At 50.8% G+C, this 17,930-nt stretch overlaps 2 protein-coding genes across 2 annotated transcripts in view; one reads left to right on the forward strand and one right to left on the reverse strand.

The window, feature by feature from the left end:
• Vps37b (VPS37B subunit of ESCRT-I) overlaps positions 1 to 10,480 on the forward strand; it is a 38,859-nt gene extending 28,379 nt beyond the window's left edge. Inside the window, exons 2-4 of the mRNA XM_008839310.3 lie at positions 2,257 to 2,428; positions 5,819 to 5,901; positions 8,228 to 10,480. Coding sequence (XP_008837532.1) covers positions 2,257 to 2,428; positions 5,819 to 5,901; positions 8,228 to 8,719 — 747 coding nt within the window. The 3' untranslated portion in view covers positions 8,720 to 10,480. The remainder of the gene's footprint in view (positions 1 to 2,256; positions 2,429 to 5,818; positions 5,902 to 8,227) is intronic.
• Positions 10,481 to 12,747: 2,267 nt separating this feature from the next.
• The window catches only part of Hip1r (huntingtin interacting protein 1 related), a 28,898-nt gene continuing 23,715 nt past the window's right edge, over positions 12,748 to 17,930 (reverse strand). Inside the window, exons 19-32 of the mRNA XM_008839311.3 lie at positions 17,303 to 17,450; positions 17,078 to 17,164; positions 16,580 to 16,687; positions 16,262 to 16,398; positions 15,923 to 16,033; positions 15,718 to 15,776; positions 15,461 to 15,491; positions 15,321 to 15,383; positions 14,948 to 15,048; positions 14,733 to 14,838; positions 14,495 to 14,618; positions 14,348 to 14,409; positions 14,036 to 14,242; positions 12,748 to 13,941 (exon numbers count right to left, since the gene is read on the reverse strand). Of these exons, the coding sequence (XP_008837533.1) occupies positions 13,894 to 13,941; positions 14,036 to 14,242; positions 14,348 to 14,409; positions 14,495 to 14,618; positions 14,733 to 14,838; positions 14,948 to 15,048; positions 15,321 to 15,383; positions 15,461 to 15,491; positions 15,718 to 15,776; positions 15,923 to 16,033; positions 16,262 to 16,398; positions 16,580 to 16,687; positions 17,078 to 17,164; positions 17,303 to 17,450 (1,392 nt within the window). The 3' untranslated portion in view covers positions 12,748 to 13,893. The remainder of the gene's footprint in view (positions 13,942 to 14,035; positions 14,243 to 14,347; positions 14,410 to 14,494; positions 14,619 to 14,732; positions 14,839 to 14,947; positions 15,049 to 15,320; positions 15,384 to 15,460; positions 15,492 to 15,717; positions 15,777 to 15,922; positions 16,034 to 16,261; positions 16,399 to 16,579; positions 16,688 to 17,077; positions 17,165 to 17,302; positions 17,451 to 17,930) is intronic.

Raw genomic sequence — 17,930 nt, forward strand, 5'->3', positions numbered from 1 at the left:
CTGGAACTGGAGTTACAGACAGTTGTTAGCTGCCATGTGGGTGCTGGGATTCGAACCTGGGTCTTCTGCAAGAACAACTAGTGTTCTCAACCGCTGAGCCATCTGTCCAGCCCTCCCATGATTTTTTGTTTAAGGAGAAGGAGGGTTCTGGTTCGTTGAGCAGATCTTCACTGAGGGCCAGCTGTGTATTGGGGAGTCTGTTGTGTCAACCACAATCAGTTATGTGTCTTGGATTTTGATAGGGGAGATAGACAGTGAGCAGGAAAACGATTTCTTTTTTTAAAAAATATTTATTTTACATGTATGAATGTATTGCCTGTCTTCTGTATGTAAGTGCACTGGTATTGTGCAGTGCCCATTAAGGTCAGAAGAGGGAGATAGATTCCCTGGAACTGGAGTTATGGACTGTTGTTAGCCACCATGTGGGTTCTGGGAATCGAACATAGATCTGCCTGTCTCTGTCTCCCCAGGACTGGGATTAAAGGTGTGCACCATCACGCCTGACAAGATTCAGACTATTTTGAACAGTGCTGCTTGGAAATTCATGTACAAGTTTTTATATGAACATGAGCTTTCATTTCTCTGGATAAACTCTCAGGCGTATAATCTCTGGGTCATATGATAGTTACAAGTCTAGTTTCATAAGAAAGTGCCAAACTGTTTTTCAGAGTGGCTATACAATGATTTATTGCTGTTTGTTCTAAGTGACTTAACAGTTGAAGGAAAGCTCTATGCAGGCTGTCAGAACATGAAGCCCACAGAAAGCTCAGGGTACCACAGGTGTGGATGGGGACATAGGGATGGGATCAGCAGCATTGAGCAGCTCCCAAGTGCCTTGTTTTCTTGGTGCAGCAGAAAACGCTGAGAGCACTTCCACCCCCTAGCTTTGGGGTGTGCCTGGCCCTCACTCTGTGGTGTTGAGCTCGGGGTTTAAATGTCCATTGTGACTGAGATCCTCTTTTGTTGAGGCTGAGCGTCTCAGGGCCTCTCTTGTCTGCTCTGTATCTAAATCAACGTCAGCATGGCGATTGGGGACCCTAATGCAAGGGCCTTTTTCTTTGCTCTGGAGCTTCACTAAGTCCCCATGTGTGAGTGTACTGGGAACTGCAGGAGCCACAGTGGGTATGGTGGGAGGTGGGGGAGCTGAGGAGTCTCTATCTAGAATGTAGAGAGGAAGTCATAACTAAAATAGCCTGGGTCGGGCAGCAGAAAATATTAAAGGGAAAATGAATGGCAGGGTGGGGTTGAAGAACTCCTGGAAGAGAAACAGGCACAGTGTGTGAGGGGTTGTTTGATGTTGAACTTAAAATATAGAAAGCAAGGTGGCCGTGGGCAGGCTGTGGCAGAGGAAGCATGTCACGAGTAAATGAAAAGGGAACGAGAGGATGCATGTGTCTCTTGCTTTTCCTCTTTAAACACACCGCAGCCAACTTTTGTCCTTAACCCTTTTCATAGGCTTCCCTGCCCTCCCACCCTGAAGCTGCACAGGCGAGGCAACCTTCTTTTTGTTGCTGCTGTTGTTTTGAAACAGGGTTTCACTGTGTAGCCCTAACTGGCCTGAAACTCACTGTGTAGACCAGGCTGGCTTGGAAGTCACAGAAGGCCTCTTCCTCCTGAGGGCTGAAATTAAGGCATGTGCCACCATGCCAGGCTCAAATGCTCTTGAATTGATGCAGGAAACGCTTGTTGGGCAAAATCAACCCCCTTTCCCTTTGGGTCAGCTTTGCTAATGAGGGAAAACGTGAGAAAGCTGGATGGGGCAGGTCACTGTAAACAAAATTCACTCGGCCTGGCTGGCTCGTTTGATTATGAAGCCCACATTGACATTCTGCCAACTTATCCCCCTCTGATAAAAGTGACTCTGACTTCCTCTGGAGCAACAGAAACTTGTTTTGTACAAACCCACCCTGTGTCTTCACAGCTGTTTACTTTTGCAAGCACAGCAGCATCTGATAGGAATTCAAGTCACAGCGTAGCCATTGAAGAAAGCTTTGCATGGAGCTGTAGGACAAAGCTCAGCCTGGGACTATGTTAGGAGGGAGGCAGGAGGGAGGCCGGCCTCACTCTGTGGACCGGGAAGAGTGCCCACAGGAAAGCAGAGGGGCCTGAGGCTCTGTTAGCTGTGTCTGGCCAGCATGTGGTGCCAGCTGGGAGAGCAGCATGGAGAGCAGGCTCCCGGGGTGGGCATGCCCCCCACCAAGGACTCGCCCTTGAACTAATACTCTGTGGGTCCCAGCAGCTGTGTGTTTCTTGCAGACACAGACTGTTCAGCTCAACAAAGAAATGACGCTGGCTAGCAACCGGAGCCTGGCAGAGGGAAACCTTTTGTATCAGCCCCAACTGGATGCTCGGAAAGCACGTCTGACCCAAAAGTACCAGGAACTCCAGGCTCTCTTTGAGGCCTATCAGATCAAGAAGACCAAATTAGGTAAATTTTTGGGGTGATCTTTTGAGTTGAGGGAAGGATATGTTTTGCAAGCATTGCCCTGCCAAGAAAGAATACCATGTGGAAATTTTTCAGGTTAAGACAATGACTTTGCCACAACAAAGCAGCAGTTTACATATAAAATTAAGTTGCTGGCTTAGGAAAGTGACCATTTTCAAAATCTACCTCTCCAAATAGCATGGGAAAAGGCAGTTTTCTGACTGATAGTTAATGAGTGTTTTGCTGTATGTTTGATGAGAAATGCTTCTTTCTGGAACATTACTGAAATGTCATACTTTAATTATTGTCTTTATGACAAGATGAATTGAATATTGTTGAGAGTCTAGCTTGTGTGTGTGTGTGTGTGTGTGTGTGTGTGTGTGTGTGTGTGTGAACACTAAGATTAAAGAAAGCTGTGATTTCTAATACATTATTCATACAGCTTAAAGAAGATTCATTCTTTCAGAAGAATGAATTACAGAATAGCTTTAAAAATTAAATCTAGCTAGTGTGCATGCGTGTTTTGTTTTGTCTTTTTGAGGCAGGGTCTCCTGCAATCCAAGTTGGGCTCAGACTCACTATGAAGCTGAGGATAATCCTGAACTGATCTTCCTGCCTCCACCTTGTGTGCCAGGTTGGGCTCAGACTCACTATGAAGCTGAGGATGATCCTGAACTGATCTTCCTGCCTCCACCTTGTGTGTGTGTGTGTGTGTGTGTGTCTGTGTGTGTGTTGCAATCCAGGTTGGACTCAGACTCACTATGAAGCTGAGGATGATCCTGAACTGATCTTCCTGCTTCCATCTGGCTCTCCTGGCTCTCTGGAGTGTTTTTGAAAGAGTAAGAACTTGGGTAGGGGCTGGAGAGAAGGCTCAGCAGTCAAGAGTACACACTGTTCTTCCAGAGGACCTGAGTTCAGTTCTCATTGTCCACATCAGGTGACTTATAACCACCTGTCACTCCAGTTCCAGGGCGTCCAGTGCCCTTTTCTGTCCTCCATGAGCACTGCACATATGTGGCATATACACACACTGAGACAAACCTACATACACATCAACTTTAAAAAATAAACCTTTAAAAAAAAATTGGGTTAAAAATCCTTTCTGTGGGGCTGGAGAGATGGCTCAGCAGTTAAGAACACTGGTTGTTCTTGCAGAAGACCCAGGTTCGTATTCCAGCACCCACATGGTAGCTAACAACTGTCCATAACTCCAATTCCAGGGATCCAACAGCCTCTTCTGTCCTCCACGGGCATTGCACAACATGAGTGCACTTACCTGCACACAGATAATGTACGCATACACATAATATAAAAACAATAAAGAAAGTATTTTTTAAAATCCTGTTAGAGATTATTGGGTAAAAAATCCTTTCTGTTAGAGATGGAAAAGCCTCTCTGATAGAGATGGCTCAGCAGTTAAGAACACTGGCTGCTCTTGCAGAGGACCTGGTTCCTATCCCAGTACCCACATGGTAGCCCACAGCCATCTATAGCTCCAGTGTGTGGAGGATCTGGTGCCCTTTTCTGCCTTCCACAGGCCCTGCATGGATATGGTGTACTTACATACATGCGGACAAAATTCTCATACAATAAAAATTTTTTAAGCGTTTAAGTCCTCCCCATTGGTGAAGTTTAGAGTGACAGCTAGCGTGTTGCTCTGATCCTCTCCTGTCTCTATAACTTCATAAAAAGTTATTGCCACACACCCACCCAAATGGAGAAAAAAAAATAAAAAGACTAGAAATATCAAATGCTGGTGAGGATACATACTGCCTTGGAAAAATGACTTGGCTATATCTTCTAAATGAATACTGCATTCTGTGATTCTGTGACCCACTCCTGGCATTTAGCCAGTGGAAAGGGATATTAGTTCTATCAAAAGATAAGTTTCTTGCATCATTGTTAAATTTGGAAGTTATCCAAATGTCCAACTACAGAATGATGGGTAAATAAGTCATGATGTTTACACAGTGGAACAGCACACAGCAGCATTGAAAGTAACTGAGTTACAAATAAATGCGAGACTGTCGTCAGAGAGACTAGCTGCTGAGTGGAAGAGGCCAGAAGGGAGAGCACATTCTTGTCTGGCTGTAGAGTTGTAGAGGTCTTTGTGCTGACAGAGTCAGCATTGGAGGTGTTAGGGGGTAGGTAGGGAGCCCTTTGGGAATGACTTATCTTGATCTGACTTGGGGGGGTGTCACTGAGGTTTAATTCATCTATATATGTTTAAGATTTTTTTTTTTTTTTTTTTTTTTGAGACAGGGTCTCCCTGTAGCTCCAGCTCGCCTGGAATTCACTATGATGTAGACCAGGCTGGCCTTGAACTCATAGAGGTCCGCTTGCCTGTGCCTCCCAAGTGCTAGAACTAAACACGTGCGCCACCACGCCTGGCAAGAGTTATTTTTATGTGTGTGTGTGTGTGTGTGTGTGTGTGTGTGTGTGTGTATGTTTGCCTTTGGATCTGGAGTTACATGCTGTTGTGAGCCATCTGATGTGGGTGCTGGGAACTGAACTCGAGTCCTCTGCAAGAGTAAGAAGCACTTCTAACTACTGAGCCATTCCTTGGCCCATCATATGTTTTTGAATCTAAGACTTTAGATGTGTATGTTTTGATGTTATCATTCAAAAACAAGAAACCCTAAGGAAGAACAGTTGGGATTAGTAATAATAAGAGAAATAGGAGGTACTACTTTGAAAGGTGGCAAATGCTGGTAATTCCAGCTACTTGAGGGGAGAGTGCAAGTTTGAGGCTGCCTGACCAGTTTGGTGAGACTGTATCTTAAAATATAAAGGCATTTGGGGCTGGAAAGATAACCCAGCAGTTAAGAGCACTGGCTGCTATTGCAGAGGACCCAGGTCCAGTTCCCAGCACCCACAAGGTGGCTAACAACCATTTGTAACTCCAGTTCCAGGGGATCCAACACCCTTTTCTGACTTCTGTGGGCATTGCATGACACGGGTGCACTTACATACCACACAGTACACTCATACACATGAAATAAAAATAACAAATTATATATATATATATAAGGTGGGAAGGGCTGGGGGTTGAACTCTTTGGTACAGTGCTTACCTAGCATGTGCAAGGCCCTTGTTCAACCCCTAGTACTGGGGAAAAACCCATGTGATTATGGTGTTATGGTCAGGTATGTGAAGCAGCCTGCTCCATGGGACACATGGCACTCATGCTCTGAGGCATGATGATGGTCCAAGTCTGCCTCCTGGCCCTTGTTCTGTGCAGTTCCTGTGGTGAATTGAAGCTTTTACTCTCAGCTTTCTGGAAAGTTAGCTCTTGTTGCTTCTCTAGTTAAAAATGACTTTCTCTGTCAAGGAAACTGGAAGGTGTCTTGGTGGGACTGTACCTCACATCATCATGCTTTTTGCCTTTTCTAGATAAACAGTCTAACAGTGCATCCTTGGAGACTCTGTTAGCACTTCTTCAAGCCGAAGGGGCCAAGATTGAGGAAGACACCGAGGTAAGACCAGCCTGCCTTGGTGGAATGCCTCAGACCACATTTCCAGGGTCTTGGATCACTCTCTTCAGTCAGTGGACCCACTTCCTCCAGGACTTGGGAACCCCACACCTCCATAGGCACATGGTGGCACCTTCCAGGCATACAGGCTAAAGTGTGAATGGGCATCGTAGCCTATGTCTGGGGAAGGTGCTAGGCAGGGGGCAAAGGGTGGTCCAGTGCAGGACCAGATGAGGGTATGCATGCTGCACTGAATCAGTGCTAACCGCATGGGCGCCAGTGGCTGAGTGGCCATCTGCTGTGGTGAGTCAGCTAGTGGCCTTTCAGGCATGGCTGACTGTGAATACATAGCCTGAGCCTTGCTTGGTTGAACAGGGGAATGAGTCAGGGTTGAGTATAAAGCCTTTATAGCAAGTCAAGGCTGGCTGTGTGGTGCCCAGGTCACAGTTGGTCTGTAACTGTTAGGCTTTGGTTGGCCCTGATGGTCACAAGCAAGTTTCTGTTCTGCTGTATCCAGGGTGAGTCAGTCGTTCTGGGTACAGCAAGGTGGAAAACCAGAAGGTGTTAGCTTCAATGGACTTAACTCCAAGAGGGCAGGACCTGGGGGCAGCAGCCATCTCTCTGGATCAGGGCTGCTTTGTTATAAGGTAGGGGCTTGCCAGCCTTGCCATCTGCCTGTGCTTGTGGTTCCACAGGGTGGAGCTGACAGCAGGACCACCCACCTCATCTTCTATGGCTGTGCTTGGTGGAGGCTCCTGCCAGCATGAGCCAGGCCCAGGAACATCTTCAAGGGTCTGCACTCTGAGCCAGTGGCAGAAGCACGGGCACCTAGTGTTCTCAGGAGGAGGGTGTGTGGGCTGAGGGCCTGCACTGCAAAGGGACCTTCTTCCTAGTGGTTGACCTGTCTTGTAACCGGCTTTCTCCTACTACTTGCAGAACATGGCAGATAAGGTGGGAAGGGCTGGGGGTTGAACTCTTTGGTACAGTGCTTACCTAGCATGTGCAAGGCCCTTGTTCAACCCCTAGTACTGGGGAAAAACCCATGTGATTATGGTGTTATGGTCAGGTATGTGAAGCAGCCTGCTCCATGGGACACATGGCACTCATGCTCTGAGGCATGATGATGGTCCAAGTCTGCCTCCTGGCCCTTGTTCTGTGCAGTTCCTGTGGTGAATTGAAGCTTTTACTCTCAGCTTTCTGGAAAGTTAGCTCTTGTTGCTTCTCTAGTTAAAAATGACTTTCTCTGTCAAGGAAACTGGAAGGTGTCTTGGTGGGACTGTACCTCACATCATCATGCTTTTTGCCTTTTCTAGATAAACAGTCTAACAGTGCATCCTTGGAGACTCTGTTAGCACTTCTTCAAGCCGAAGGGGCCAAGATTGAGGAAGACACCGAGGTAAGACCAGCCTGCCTTGGTGGAATGCCTCAGACCACATTTCCAGGGTCTTGGATCACTCTCTTCAGTCAGTGGACCCACTTCCTCCAGGACTTGGGAACCCCACACCTCCATAGGCACATGGTGGCACCTTCCAGGCATACAGGCTAAAGTGTGAATGGGCATCGTAGCCTATGTCTGGGGAAGGTGCTAGGCAGGGGGCAAAGGGTGGTCCAGTGCAGGACCAGATGAGGGTATGCATGCTGCACTGAATCAGTGCTAACCGCATGGGCGCCAGTGGCTGAGTGGCCATCTGCTGTGGTGAGTCAGCTAGTGGCCTTTCAGGCATGGCTGACTGTGAATACATAGCCTGAGCCTTGCTTGGTTGAACAGGGGAATGAGTCAGGGTTGAGTATAAAGCCTTTATAGCAAGTCAAGGCTGGCTGTGTGGTGCCCAGGTCACAGTTGGTCTGTAACTGTTAGGCTTTGGTTGGCCCTGATGGTCACAAGCAAGTTTCTGTTCTGCTGTATCCAGGGTGAGTCAGTCGTTCTGGGTACAGCAAGGTGGAAAACCAGAAGGTGTTAGCTTCAATGGACTTAACTCCAAGAGGGCAGGACCTGGGGGCAGCAGCCATCTCTCTGGATCAGGGCTGCTTTGTTATAAGGTAGGGGCTTGCCAGCCTTGCCATCTGCCTGTGCTTGTGGTTCCACAGGGTGGAGCTGACAGCAGGACCACCCACCTCATCTTCTATGGCTGTGCTTGGTGGAGGCTCCTGCCAGCATGAGCCAGGCCCAGGAACATCTTCAAGGGTCTGCACTCTGAGCCAGTGGCAGAAGCACGGGCACCTAGTGTTCTCAGGAGGAGGGTGTGTGGGCTGAGGGCCTGCACTGCAAAGGGACCTTCTTCCTAGTGGTTGACCTGTCTTGTAACCGGCTTTCTCCTACTACTTGCAGAACATGGCAGAGAAGTTTCTGGATGGAGAACTCCCTCTAGATGCCTTCATTGATGTCTACCAGAACAAGCGGAAGCTGGCACACATGCGACGTGTAAAAGTTGAGAAGCTTCAAGAGCTGGTGCTGAAGGGACAGAGACTCCCACAGGCCGGGGCCCCACTGCCACCCAGGATGCCTGAGCCTTTACCTGCTACTCCTCTGTCCTATCCCTCTCTGGAGGCCAGTGGACCCCCCTCTGTCATGCCACGGCGCATCCCCCCACCTCCACCCCCAGTGCCTGCAGGACGCTTAGCCACTCCATTCACTGCTGCCATGGGCTCAGGACAGGCTGTTCCATACCCAGGATTGCAGTGCCCACCTCTGCCCCCCCGGGTGGGCCTTCCCCCTCAGCAAGGATTCTCTACACAGTTTGTGTCACCATATCCACCAGCCCTGCCCCAGAGACCCCCACCACGGCTGGCTCCACACCAGCCAGGTTTCATCCTCCAGTGAGCTCCAGTGCCCATTCTTCATGGGAGGTGCCCTCTGCCTGCCACACCAGACTCTGCAGACGGAGGCTCGAGGTCCGGTGGCTGGGCCAAGGGCTTAGGTGCCGTGAGCCAGTGTGTCCATCTGATTTTAGAACTGTAGGTCAGTGGTAAGTAATAGAGACCAGGTTTTGTGCACCAAGGGTGTTGTGTGTGTGCCAGGTCTGGGCCAGGCATACCTATTCGTTGTCTCAGTTTACGTTCTGGGTGTGATTTCTAAGTATTGTAGCATTGACAAACTCATGCATTTGGGAAGATAAACCACCTCCTCTACTCCATTTAGAACCGTGGCCCTCCCATTGCAGCTTTATTTAATAAGCATGGTTATTATATGTTTTGTTTTCAAGTCTTGGCCTACCAGCTGCTGTGGCTCTGGTAAAGGCTGGTCTATACTGGCCAGCCTGGAATGTGTGCCTATGGCCAGGCCATGATAGGCAACTGTGCTGCTCACTGAGTCAGTGCCAAGCAGGTCCTTAACAGTTACACACACCCACCTCCACACCCACCCCATGGACACGTCTCATGTTTCAGAGCCACAAGCAAAGTTTGCACCCAGCTTGCTACTGCACCCAGAGGCCAGGAGTTATGGCCCTGTGTGTAATGAGACCAGTGTGAGCTAGTAGCACACTGTCCCCAGCTCTCCCCTCACACCTTGAGCCGGCCCCTGATGGTTTTTGTGAAAAAATGCTCTCAGTATTTTTACAAAATATGTAATTTTCCTGTTTTATATTTGGAAAGAAAACTTTTTAACTCTCTCAGTACCTTTCAGGGAAACTTTTTTAAAAATGCAGATACTGTTTTGAGCAGGTTAAAATGCAGATGAAGTGAATGCAGCTTCCTCATGCAAGCAGTGCATTGTCACATCTGCGGGTGCCCGTGCTGTGCCTTAGCTTCACTTGGTGCCAGGACTCAGATGCCATGGCTGCCCTGTGGGGTCCACAGTGTAGGCAGGGTCCCAGCAGTCCTACATTGCCAGATGGGCTCATCCAAGTTCATTGCTTTGTGACAGGTGGGAGAAAGGCCCACCCACCTTCAACCAGGATACTCTCAGGCAGGATTCTCTGCCACTCACTGGCTGGCATCTGGGCCTCCGGGCTGGCCGTGCTGCGGGTGTTGGACAAGGGCATGGGAGGGGTTGGAGTTGAAGATAGCCCACTCTCCAGGATCAGCAGTAGCAGCTCCTTCCTCTCTGCGATCTCATCTGCAGGTGCCATGTGTGCAGAATTCCCGGGGCCCAGCTGGGGGAAGGGCAGCACCCACACCTCTTTACAGAAAAGGGCCCCACCAATGACCAGCTGCCAGCTGGCTGTAACCCCAGGTGACAGAGTAAAGGCAGAGCTGATAGCCTGTCCAGCTGGGCCATAGGCCAGGCTACCAGCCTTTGTCATCAAGTTCTCTACTCCTGTTCTTGGACTTGAACTCTACCCTATTGTAACCATTTTGTAAAGAAACAAAGCTGTTTGGGATGATTCACTACCATGCCAATTAGGTGGGCTTGCCACGGTCTCTGAACCTCAAGCGAGTGGTGCCACCCTCTCCTGGATACCTCTGCCACTGCCTGCTGTCAAGAACGCCAACCAACCAGTCACAAGCTGCAGCCAAATGGAGACTCCGGGTGGATGTTGTGAAGGGGCCTCCAGGCTGACCTGCCGTCACTACCCAGGGCCATGTCTGGCACTGGGGTTGTAAAGTTGTAGGACTCAATAAATTGGGATTATTAATTTCATTCTGTCACTTTATTATTTTTTAAGCCTGTTTCTACTTGGGCATGTTTGTGACATGTTTGCTTCTAGAACATCAGTGATCACAGGTCCAGCTGGGGTGCTGACTGTTCTTGATGTTACAAAAGCCACTCTGAAGGGGCTGGGGAAGATGGCTCAGCAGTTAAGAGTACTGGCTGCTCTTCCAGATGACCCGTGTTTGGTTCGCAGCACCCAAAGAGTGGCTAACAACCCTCTGTAACTCTAGTTCCAAGGGATCCACTGCCTTTTTTCTGGCCTCCATAGGTTTGCATGCATGTAGTACACTTACATATATGTAGTAAAAATGCTCATATATGTAAAATAAAAATCAGAAAACATTTTTAAAGTCACTCTGCATGTGTCGGCTTATAATTCTAGGACTTAGAAGGCAGAGGCAGGAGGATTGTGTGAGTTTGAGGCCAGGCTGCTCTACATAGTTCTACATAGGGCTATATAGATCTCAGATTTAAAAAGCGGGGTGGGGGGGGCTGGAGAGCTGGCTCAGCGGTTAAGAGCACTGATTGCTATTGCAGAGGACTCGAGTTTGATTCCCAGCACCCACATGGTGGCTACAAACTGTCCTTAACTCCAGTCCCAGGGGAATCCAAAGCCCTCTTCTGACTTCCGAGGCATTGTACGACACGGGTGCACTCACATACACGCAGGCAATACACTCATACATAAAAAAAAAAAAAACAACCCACTGTGGACTGAAGGTTTTACTTGCCCAGGGCCCCTGGTACTAGCCATAGGACTCTTGTGTTCACCCCCTTTTTAACCGGACAACAGTAACGGAAAAAAGTACGTCCCTTTTATAAGAATGTGTCTTTGGGAGTGCAGCCACAGTGCTAGGGCAGTGTGCTGAGGGTGACCACAGGACTTGGGCTGTCTCTGGTCTCTGTCCACAGGCCTATACAACTGAGAGAGGAACTAGAGCCTGGCTTTGTCAGATGGTAGCATGACACTTTGCTTTAGGAACATGTTTCAAGAGTGCACACTGCTACCCTCCCACACCAAGCCCCAGTGGGTGCTGCTTTCCTGTAGCTATGAGGAAAGATCCTGCCAGCTCTGCCTCCTGTGCATGCCACCCTTGGTATGCATGCCTCTGTGACTTGGTATGCCTGGCTGACTTTGTACCTATGACCTTGTACACCTGCTCCCCTGGCTGCCCTGTGTGTCTATGACCTTGTCTATCTGATGCTGTGTGTACTGGTGACTTGACCCAAGAGCAACCCTGTGCAAGCTGATCCATGACCACTTCTGAGGAAAATGCTGCTTAATGCACTGTCCCTCAATGATGAGCAGGAAAGATGCCTGCAGTCATGTCAAGGGGAACATGTGTCCTGAAAAATCAGTATGCCTTGGGAAAAGTTTGGTAGTTTCCTTTCCCAGTGGCTGCTAGGAAGCTTATAGCCAAATTTGTAGCCCCTCCCCAGTGAGTATGTTAAGACTGCACAGCTCCTCATGAACTCAGTCCTTTTAGAGCCTCTTTTCCCACTTTGGCCTTTTTTGCTGCTGAGGACCAGGGAGACACTCTTGATTTCTAATGCAGGACACCTGAGGTGGTCTCCAGTTCCAGGATTGACCAGTGAGGATTTGAGGTCAGATGGGTCCCTTGGGTCATTAAACATAGTTAGCTTGTGCTGATTTTCACTGATTTGTATTTGGCAACTGTATACTTTACTCTGAAGCTGTTTTGCCATACAAACAGGATCCAGACTTGACCTGCATCTCCATCGGCCTCACAGTATGGTGATTAGTGTGTGAAACACGGCCTTCCATGCTGCTGCCTAGCTTCCCTGGGTAAGCCAGCCCCACTCTGATGGTAGAAGGCTGGCAGCCAAAGGTTGACTGGTTGATTCTGTCCCAACCTACACTGCTCTTGGGTCCTATAAATGGTGGGGGCGGGGGGGTATGTGGGGGAGGCAAAAAGACAGATGCAGTGGCTAGGGCATTAACCACTAGTGAGGACCTAGGGAGACTATGGGAGTTCCAGGCTTGAATAATGGTGGCCTCAGTTAGGGAGGCCTTGTGGAGAAGGGTGATGGCTGGCTCAGCATGTGGTAAAGGATGGCCCAAGCCATATAAATGTGTGGAAAAACGCACTTGGCAGAAACACCAGCAGCACTAATGTTCTCCACAGTCCCGAGTATTCCAGTGTCAGCTACAGAAACCATGAAGGCCTAACCCAAGGCCTGATGAGAGCATGCACCCCTGGAACAATGAAAAGCTTGGCACAGGCCCTCCGGGGCACTGGTGACAACAGTCAGTGTGTTTTATTGCCAAGAGAACTTCAACATGGAGAATATTAGACACAGGGCAAAGAAGCTGGCTCCCTTTCATAGCCCCAGACTCTGGCCCATGGTGAGTAGCCTTCCCAGGCACAGGGCAGAACCAGGAGAGAAGCTGGACACTTGTCCAGTCCAACTACTGGCTCTATTTGTGGCCTGGACCCACCCCACCCTCAACTACTCCCCTCAGACTCAAGAAGCACAAATTTTATTCAAACTGTTAGGGGAAGGCAAGGCCAGGGCTTCAAGTCTTGGGCTGCCCCTCCCTGAGGGTCTAACAGGAATTCCTGATCCCCTGGGAAAGTGGTATCACAGCTCTGGTTTCTTAGCTCCTCACAGCTAGAAAACCTTCAGGAGGGCTGAAATCCATCCACCAAGGTAGGTGATGAGCAGCCACAATGGGCAGGGGCAGCTAGGCCAGGAGAGTAGAAAACAGGAAGTGGAAGGGTGGCTACCAAGTTCAGCTGGGAATGGAAACTCGGAGCAGAGGCAGCACCTAAGCCAGGGCTGCCCATTGGCACAGCCAGCAGCAGCCCCGGTCACACTCTGCTGCCCAAATCCAACACAGAGCCTGGTTTCCTGGGGTTCCCAGCATGGATGCCCTAGCGTCAGGCCTACCTGCTCTGCCTGAGGCCACACAACCTTGGAATCTGTGTCTCTCCAAGGCCACAGGGAACCCCCCCTTGCTCCTGATAGGCAGCAGGGACCCTTTCTTTCTATTCACTTACAGCCTCAGACTTTTTGAGTCCAGAAGCAGGGAGGCCCCTTGGATGGCCCTGTTTCCCAGTGTGTGGACTAGAAACTTATGAAGAAAGGGTTAACATGGAATATTTGAAACATTCCATATGTTCGTTGCAGAGTTGTAGCTCAGGCCTGCTGGGTCCTGGCTGCTCTGGGCACTTCCTCCTGAAGATAAATAGACTCACATCCAGATGAACCATCCCATGTAACCCAGGCTGGCTGAGCTGTTGAATGCTGGGGCTTTAAGGACACTGATTCAGGCACCAAGTGCAAGAGCTGGAGACCCTTCAGAGGCCCCTTGACCCTTGTAGGACAGCCATGTGAGGCCCAGGCCTGACCAGCCATCCTGCTGAACTCCTTAGGGTCTAGTAGTTCATGAGTTGAGCTGGGTAGACAGCGTCCTTTTTGTTGAGCTGCAGGGGTCAAAGATGAGGGGCTTAGAGATGAGGCCAGAAGGACATGCACCACCCAGGTTCTCCTCCCTGTCCCAGCACTGATGCTTGGTACCTGGTTGTCCTGCCTGGAGGCTATGCTGGGTTTCTGGGCCAGTGGTGGCTTCTTGGTAGTCCCACTTCGGGGAGCTGGGTTGGGCCGGCTGGGCTCCTCCTCATCAGGTGTTCCCATCACCCCGGCCAACACATAGTGCTGCTTGCGCAGCTCCCCCAGCCGCACACGCTCCTCTTCCAGTGTTTTCTCCAGCTCCAAGACTCGTACCTGTAGACCACAAAAGCCAGCTCAGCACTGCCCATGACCCCCAGGGGCCTTCCCAGAGCTAAGCCATGAGAGGGAGCCTGGCAGCTGTAGGAACGGGGTACCCACCTGAGTCTCCATCTCCTGCTTCTTCAGCTTGATGAGGGACAGGCCAGAGAAATCCATAGTGTCTGTGGTCAGGGGCAAAAGATAAGTATCTAGATGGTTACTCCCACCAGGAAGGCAGCAGTCCCCTTTGAACATTTCAGCACTCACTTCTGTCTTCAATCTGCTCCTGGCCTGACTTGGTAGAGGCCACTACGCTGGCAGCCCTCTCATTGACAGTGCGGGAGCACTCCTGCAGGCGGCTCAGGTAGGGACTGTGCTTGTCAGCTTTTACCTGTGGGAAGCAGAGTGGGCCATGCATTTGTTGGCCAAAGGCAGCAGCAGTTCAGGGCCCCAAGGTCAGGCCAGGCACAAAGCCTAGGGATTGCCAATGTGAACATATTCTCACCTTGGAGGCTGCCACCAGCTGAGCTGTGCTGGCTGCAATCTCATGGGAGCAGACGATGAGTTCCTCATACTTGCCAGTGTGAAGCACCACCTTGTCAGCAGACTCCCTAAGAGGTGGGGAATGGTCAGGTCCTGGGTCTCTGCACCACAAACAGCAGGCACCCTCCCAGACCCTTAGCACCTGGCCCACCCTCACCCCCACCCGGGGCAACATACACTAGTTGTGTGGCTCCCCAGCCCACTGCCTTAGAGGCGGAGATGAGGCCTTCAGTCCACCGTGAATTCTTGGCATAAAATTCATGTTGTGTGGCCGCCCCCTAGTGGCAGCAAGAGGAAAATACAGGCTGGTTCAACCAGGAACCTAATAGGTAAGAACAAACTCCCAGGCCCTGTCCCCAGAACCCACAGCACATCCCTGAGGCCTTCCTGAAGCATCCCTGGGGTGTGGGGCTTTTCGGCTGTGACATCAAGCCCGGTGTGGTGGGGGTGGGGGGGTGCATCATCAGGCCCAAAGGGGTTGGGACCCTGGGGTGATATTTCTTGCTGGTCCATCGAGGGAAGCTACCAGAATGCAGCCCACTCTGCTCACCCTGCCACTCTCAACGATTTCCTTCTGCAGGCTGGTGGAGGTCGTCACTAGGAGCCGGATGGCCTGCCAAGACCAAGATGTGTGTGACTTTCCAGGTGGCCCCGACACAGAGCCTGCCTTGGGGTCACCCACCCACTCACCTTCATCAAGTCTGTGCAGGAGTTTAGGATCCTGGGGAGGAGTAAGAAGGAAAGAGAAGACTGCTCTGTACTGTGGTCATGCGACACCATGCAAGGCATAGCCATAGCAGGGTAGGGGATATGAGCAGTCTCCAGCTCAGCTCCTCCTTTTAGTTTATCCCTCCTTTCTGGACACTGTATAGGCAGGAGGGTAAAACCTTCTGGACCTGGGGAAGTCCCCTCATGTTGGGGGACTGGGGAGTGGAAGCAGAGCTCACCTCTCGTTCACCTCCAGTTTCACCCCTGAGCTCTCGTGACGGGCCTGGTTCATCATGTCCTACACCCAATGACAGAGACAGCAGTCTCTAAGAACATGCTGTCCATCCCCTCCTTCTCAGATGTAGCCTCCAGCTCACTCAGCTGGTGCCTCCATCCCCTGAAGCTCCTGCAGAAACTGGGGGAGTCCCAACCCCCAGTCCTCACCTCTATCCTCTGTACAGCATCATCAATGGCTGCAGAGGTGGCTGCCATCTCCTTGTCAACCATGGCTCCTAGTTCCTCTTGCCGCACATCCAGGCTCTTAGGCTTCAGCTCCTGGGAGAACAAGAGACCAACAGGTAGATTCAACCTCATCAAGCCCCAGGGAAAGATGCCTAGGGAACACAAGGCTGGGGTAAGCGGGGAGGGTGCAATCCCAAGTCCTTGTCCTGTTCCCTGAAGCTGAAGGCTCTGGGCATGCATATCTGCTTAGCCCAACCCACTGGGAAGTGTAGAGTAAGCAGCTCCTCAGCCCTTGCTCAGTGCCTCAGCTGTAAACTTCACCTGGCCCAGCTGAAGGATGCCCTGCAGGGGGTTCCGAATCAAGCTGGGCTGTGCCCTTGGCAGTGCTGTCTGGTCCTGCAGCTGTCCCATAAGTTCCAGAGCCTGGGCCCCACACTCCTTGCATGTGTCAATCAGGCCTATGGTGGGTAGAGGGAAGGTCTATCAGCAGAGCTTTCACCTAAGAAGCTGAATAAAGTCCCCACACACCCTAACCCAAGGACTTATCTTTAGGCCCTCCTTTTCTCCATAACACTATAAAAATCCCTGTGGGAGACAAGCTGGAGAGACAACCAGACGCTGGCATTAGGACCCACTTACGGTCAGCAGGGTCAGTGGGGGCCAGGTGGGAGGTGGCACCACCACTGACGATGGTATCTGCAGCCAGATGGGAGAAGCGGGTCAGGGCTGCCACCAGGGCAGAGGCATCTGTAGGTAGACAGGGCAAAGGTTGTTGGGAGCAGTGAGATGCTCCTGCGTGGGAACACTAGGACCACTGTATCATTTTCCCAGTGAGCCCAGGCCAAGGCACCAGTGCCCTCGTTCATGAATGAGGACAGAAGGGGTGCTGAAGCCCAGGCAGCTACAAGGCAGTGGAGCTGTAACCAGGGACAGGGTGGCCCAGGCCCCTTGCCCCTCTATTCCCTGCACAGCCTAGTGGCACCATGCTCTTTGCCTACAAGGCCAGGTGTCTGGGTGAGAGAGAGCAGGCTTCCTGAAGAGGCACCTGCCACCCTGAAAACCTCCACAAGGGGCAGCCCCGAGCTTCAGGAATCCTTCAGAACCTAGGGCCCCATCCTATTTCCTGGCTGTACTCACCTTCAGAGGAAGCCAGGTATTGGGTGTGACCCTTCTCCAGGGCGCTCACACTGTCCAGGGCTGCCTGGGCCCTGCTCACTAGGTAGTCTGCAAATACAGGGAGTGCATAAAGCTTTAGCCCACTGCCACTTCTCAGGGTGGGATGACAGAAGGAAGCAAGCACGCACTAGTGGATGAGATGGTCACCTTTGCACAGAAGGGAGGGAGGTGCCCCTGAGGGCATACCTGGGGAGCTGGTACAGCGCAGGTGCAAGGGGTCATCCAGTTTGCTCACTGCATCTCGAAGGATGGCCTCAGCCTCAGCAGCAGCAACCCGCAACACTGCAAACTGCTCATCCAGCAACTTCTGCTGCAGCCCCTGCTCTTGAGACTCCTGGTGGGAGGGAGTCAGAAGTCTACAGATCCCTCCTCAAGGCCGAGGGTGGTGGCTCAGCTCCATGGGCTGACTGGGGAGCTGGTCAGGACCAGAGGCCCTCACTTGGAAGGATGCCCTAGACTGGCTGGGGTAAGGATTTCCAGACCATCTCCCTACCTCCCAGGACTTGGGCTACTCAAAAAGGGGGACAAAAAGTGAGAAACAGCCCAATTAACAAGCTGGCAAAGGACCTGAACAGACTTATCACCACTAAGTGCCTGAAAAAATGCTCAGTGGGCTGGCGAGATGGCTTAGCAGGTGCTTGCTGCCAAGCTGATGACCTGAGTTCAATTCCTGAGACCCACATGATAGGAGAGAAACAATTCCCACAAACTGTCTTCTGACCTACACATGCACACCATGGCACCAACCCCCGCATACCTACAAATACACTAAATAAATGTAATATTAAAAAGTAAAAAAAGATGCTCAGTATCA

Source organism: Nannospalax galili, unplaced genomic scaffold, assembly GCF_000622305.1.
Source record: "Nannospalax galili isolate Female #2095 unplaced genomic scaffold, S.galili_v1.0 scaffold218, whole genome shotgun sequence".
Classification (NCBI taxonomy): Eukaryota; Metazoa; Chordata; class Mammalia; order Rodentia; family Spalacidae; genus Nannospalax; species Nannospalax galili.